The 5,476-nt window shown below is 47.4% G+C and overlaps 1 protein-coding gene across 1 annotated transcript in view; it reads right to left on the bottom strand.

Moving 5' to 3' along the window:
• GOT2 (glutamic-oxaloacetic transaminase 2) overlaps nt 1-4,997 on the bottom strand; it is a 28,624-nt gene extending 23,627 nt beyond the window's left edge. The window contains exon 1 of the mRNA XM_032157531.2: nt 4,809-4,997. Within this exon, the coding sequence (XP_032013422.1) occupies nt 4,809-4,897 (89 nt within the window). The 5' untranslated portion in view covers nt 4,898-4,997. The remainder of the gene's footprint in view (nt 1-4,808) is intronic.
• Between the last annotated feature and the right edge of the window lie 479 nt (nt 4,998-5,476).

Raw genomic sequence — 5,476 nt, forward strand, 5'->3', positions numbered from 1 at the left:
AAGTGCTGGGATTACAAGCGTGAGCCACCGTGCCCGGCCCAAAAATGACATGTTTTTATTGCTATGTTTGCAGTGGCTTTTTAGCACAGTAAGAATGTCCCTGCAGGCCCACCACCCTCACTCAATCCCAGCCCTCCAGCCTCTGTCTTTTAAGAATTCTAAACACAATTTCAAAATACTGAATTTTTAAACAATCTAAATATAGGAGCAGGGATACTCAATTTTTTTTAAATGTAATAAATTATGTTCATTTTATAATTACAATGCTAGTTTTGAGATTGAAAATGAAATACAGATTAAAGAACACAGGTATGAAAACCACATATCTATTGCTTGAGACAAGTTTATAATCTAGATCACAAGGAAAGTCGTTCTTAGCCAGAGAGAGAGGAAGGGGTTGCCTAGCTAGGGAACACTGACAATTTATGGAGACATTTCTGTTTGTTGAAACTCTGGGGGAAAGCAGGTGCTACTAGCATCTGAAGGGCAGAGGCCTGGGAGGTTTTTTTAACTTTTATTTCAGGTTCACAGGTACATGTGCGTGTCCTGGGGGTTTGGTGTACAGAAAATTTCATCATCTGGGTAATAAGCATAGTACCTGACAGTTATTTTTTCTGATTTTCTCCCTCTTCCCATTCTCTACCCTCAGGTAGGCTCCAGTGTCTGTTGTTCCCCTCCTAGAGGGATACAAATTTTTTTTTTTTTTGAGACAGGGTCTCACTCTGTCACCCAGGCTAGAATGCAGTGGCATGACCACGGCTCACTGCAGCCTCTACCTCCCGGGCTCAAGTGATCCTCCCCGAGTAGCTGGGACTACGGGTGCGTGCCACCGTGCCTGGCTAGATTTTTGTAGAGATGGGGTTGTGCCATATTGCCCAGGTTGGTCTCCAACTCTTGTGCTCAAGTGATCCTCCTGCCTCAGCATCCCAAAGTGCTGAGATTACAGGTGTGAGCCACGGCATCTGGCCTAGAGGGAATACTCAATTTGATTAGCCCCACATTAGTAACCATCTTTCAGCTCCTCCATGCCTTTCATTATTCCATTTCTTAAAATGGTAAAGACTACGCACACACACATTGTAAGAACTCTGATGTTTTTAAAGGAATTGAGTAGATGAAAATAAGAGTGTTCTAGGGGCAGAACTCATGCTGATAACCTGTGACCTAGAAAGTGATTTCTATCAGTACACTTTGGATACAAGCACAAAGTCTCAAACACTGAGCAATATTGACTGGTCATCCAAGAGAGGTTAGGTACAAAGTATTCAGGTAAGCCCTTCCAACCAAATCACATTGCAGTTTCCCTGGAGCTTAAGCCTACTTAAAGTTTTACAGTTTTTAAACTGCTTTTCCTCACATTCTTCTTACTTTAAAATCAGAAGGGAAGTTAATTAGCTTGCCCACAATCACAGAGCTAAAAATGGCAGAGACAATAGCACAGCTGTGATTTTTTTTTTTTTTTTTTTTTTTGAGACACAGTCTTGCTTTGTTGCTCAGGCTGGAGTGCAGTGGCGTGATCAGCTGGCTCACTGCAACTCTTCACCTCTCAAGCGATCAGGCTCAAGCGATCCTCCCACCTCAGCCTCCCAAGTAGCTGGGACTCCAGGTGCACATCACCATGCCCGGCTAATTTTTGTATTTTATGTAGAGACGGGGTCTTGCCATGTTGCCCAGCTGGTCTAGAACTCCCGAGCTCAAACAATCCACCTGCCTCAGCCTCCCAAAGTGCTAGAATTACAGGTGTGAGCTACTGTGCCTGGTCTGTGATCTTTTAACCAATGGTTATGGTACCACAGTTGCACACTGCATTTTTAAAGTCTCACGAGACCTGCTGAGTTATTTCACCAAAAAGTAAATAATCAGAATTAAATAATTAAAAGCAAATCATTATAAATCGAAATACATTAGTATCTTTTAATCAGAATTAAATAATTAAAAGCAAATCATTATAAATCTAAATATATTAGTATCTTTTTTTTTTTTCTTCATTCAACTGCAACTATGTCTGATCTCATGTCACTATACATTTACAGTACAGGTCAACAAGAGAAAGTTTTATTCGCAGTGTTTAGCTAAATGATACACCTGAATTTACAAAGAGTTCCACATATTTACAAAGAGTTCCAAGTATGCCATTGGATAAATCCTCAGTTCTTCAGAATAACAACAGACAAGGTTTTATTGTATTAGAATAAGCCATTTAAATAGAAACTTCGATGAGTTCAGTTTAAGTATTTTCCACTTTTACCATTTGGAGCTAGGTAAAGATCACTTCCACAGTGTAAGGAGGGAAGTCTGATCTTGCCTGAACGGTTAACTTTCATGCCAAATATGGCATCTGATTCTATCACCTAATCAGGTATCATTATTTAAATCTGAAGAGTAATTCCTCAACATTAGGTGCTCAACTATTTCAATAATTTATTTTCTGGTCAGGTGGGGTCGCTCAGCCTATAATCCCAGAGCTTTGGGGGGCTGATGTGGGAGGAGTCTGAGACCAACACAGGGAGACTCTGTCTCTACAAAAAATGAAAAATTAGGCCGGGCGCGGTGGCTCACGCCTGTAATCCCAGCACTTTGGGAGGCCGAGGCGGGCGGATCACGAGGTTAGGAGATCGAGACCATCCTGGCTAACACGGTGAAACCCCGTCTCTACTAAAAATACAAAAAATTAGCCGGGCGAGGTGGCAGGCGCCTGTAGTCCCAGCTACTGGGAGAGGCTGAGGCAGGAGAATGGCGTGAACCCCGGGGGGCGGAGCCTGCAGTGAGCCGAGATCGCGCCACTGCACTCCAGCCTGGGTGAAAGAGCGAGACTCCGTCTCAAAAAAAAAAAAAAAAAAAAAAAATGAAAAATTAGCTGGGTGTGGTAGTGTATGCCTGTAGTCTCAGCTACTTGGGAGGCTGAAGCAGGAGGATCACTTGAGCCTGGGAGGTCAGGCTGCAGTGAGCCATGATTGTGCCACTGCACTCCAGCCTGGGCAACAGAGTGAGACCCTGTATTTAAAGAAAAAAAAAAAAAGGGATTTTTTTTTGTACATATTTTGCAGCACTGTGGTTCCCCTGTGTAAGATTAGTCGAGAGAAGAAACAATAAAATCTGTAACTGGTTATGATCAATTAGTTGTAAACACCATTACACTTGGATCAGCCTATGTTCAGATTTTGATCTAAGATACAACATTAAAATGTCATACTGTATTTGTTTCTGTTGCATTACGTGAAAAATCAGGGCTTAAAATAAAAATATCCAATATAAGAGACATGCCAGGAACTGTTAATAGTGCTGAGATGTAACAGTGAATATAAAGTAGGTAAAGTCTCCGCTCTCATGGAACTTATATTCTAGTGAGAAAAATACAGAAATGAAAAATGAGTCAGACTCTCAAACTGAAAGAATGACTAACCCTGACCCCAAGGGATTTTCACCAAGCACTAGAGCTTCAGGCGATCTAGCCAAATCCATAAAACAAGGTATTATTTTAAGATTACTACAATAGGGAAACATACTTTCTCTTGCCGGAAATTTTAAGCACTCCTTTGGTTTTCCAAATTTGCTGCATAAATAACTCCTCCTGGCTCTGGCCCACTAGGTAGGCAGACTTAAAGAGCGCACATTGACAGTGGGCCAGGAAGGAGCCAAGTCGGGAAGAGAAGAAAGTGCGAAGCCTGGGCAAAACTGTACTGCCAAGGCTGTGGGGCCCTGCTGGCTGAAAGACACAGAGCATACATTCAAACGAAAGGCCAAGCTGCGCTTTGCTCCTTGCAGTTAATACCTGCTTGGGGGTGGTTTTAAAACTCAGTTCCTTATTAAGGTAGTGCTTAAGGAGAGTGCTCCAAATCGGCTTCTTGAGTTGAATTAATCGTCTGGCTCCGGTCTCCATTGGGAATGAATCACTAGAGCTCGTTTCAAGCTCTGAAATTTCCCTCCATACTATTATACACGCCACAGTACGAAATTACGTTGTCATTGTTTGAGCAATGACAATTTGTCATTGTCCTTCCCTCGCTTTGTTCACAGTTGTATCGCTGGCATCTGGTCCAGAGCCTGGCTCTGAGAAACTGCAGTTACGAAATATTTACTGAATGAAAGAGCACAGGGAGATGGAGAGGAAGATTGATGGCCTCCCTGCAACCGGACCTCCTTAGGGGCAATAAGGAAAAAACAAAACAAAAAAAGAGGCACACTACACCTCGACCCTTTCCCAAGCAAAGGCCAAACGGGCCCCGGGGTCATAGGCACCTCGGGGGGTCGCAAGGTCAGGAGGATGCCGCACGCCAAGGTCGCAGGTGCGGGGAGGAAAGCGAGGCTCGAATGCCGGCGCCCCAGAAACCTTCCTCTCGCACGCTTCCCGCCCCGGGCACACACGCGGCAGCCAGCCGCCGCCGGCCCACCGACTCGGGCGGGCCGGGGGCCAGGACAGGTGCGCCCGCCGCCCCCAGGGCACCCCATCAAGGGCACGGGCGTTCCCCGGCGCCGCTGCCCCAGTACTGTCCGCACCCCTCCCACTTGAACGGGAGTCCGGGAGCCGCCGAGGGCCACACTGCCTTTCCCTAGGGATTGCGTTGCACGCCCTCCTGCAGGGCCCAATGTGGGGACCAGAGGGATGTGGGATCCTGAGGATCATTGTGGGGCACGGACGCTCAATCCTCAGCCCCCAGTAAGGGAAAGCCGAGGGGGTGGCAGAAAAGTGTGTGTGTGTGAGTGACAGTGTGTATTTGGGAGCCGGGAGGGGTGAATGTCCTGGGGTGCTCGCAGCTCGGCGGGGCAGGGCCATCGCCCTGGCTTCATCTCCGTTTCCGTTGGCTTACCTGGCTCTGGCAGAAGCCGCGGCGGCGAGACCCCGGTAGAAGGCGGCGGCGATCCCGGGGAGGACGCGGCTGGAGTGCAGCAGGGCCATGGTGGACCGTAGGAGGGCAGTGGGCAGCCGCAGGACGGAACAGAGGGCGAGCGGACACACACACAGGGAATGGGCTCCTGTTGAAGGTAAGGACAGCGACTTCCCCGGGCCAGAGCGGCCGCGTGCTGGGCCCGAGCCGCGTCACAGCGATCCCTGGCGGCCGGCGGGCGGAGCGGCGTGGGCTCAGCGGCGGTCATGGAAGAGGATGACTGCACAGTTTACCTACGCCCAGCCCTTGCTGCGCTTCATTCATTTAATCCAGCCGGGCCAGGCCTGGCCGGCCGAAGAGGTGGCTGCTGTTATGGCAGTTTGAAAGATGAGAAAATGTAGGCTGACATAGTTGACGTATTTTGCCTGATGCCTTACAGCCATTAGGACCCAAGGTGGCCTTACTTTCAACCCTAATAGTTTCCCTAAGCACAAGTCATGTCACGTCCTTCCTGGATGTTTCCTTATCCCCCACCCTTTTTTTTTTTTTTTTTTTTTGAGATGGAGTCTCACTCTGTCTCCCAGGCTGGAGTGCAGTGGCGTGATCTCGGCTGACTACAACCTCTGCCTCCTGGGTTCAAGCGAATCTCC

Source organism: Hylobates moloch, unplaced genomic scaffold (assembly GCF_009828535.3).
Source record: "Hylobates moloch isolate HMO894 unplaced genomic scaffold, HMol_V3 SCAFFOLD_6, whole genome shotgun sequence".
Lineage (NCBI taxonomy): Eukaryota > Metazoa > Chordata > Mammalia > Primates > Hylobatidae > Hylobates > Hylobates moloch.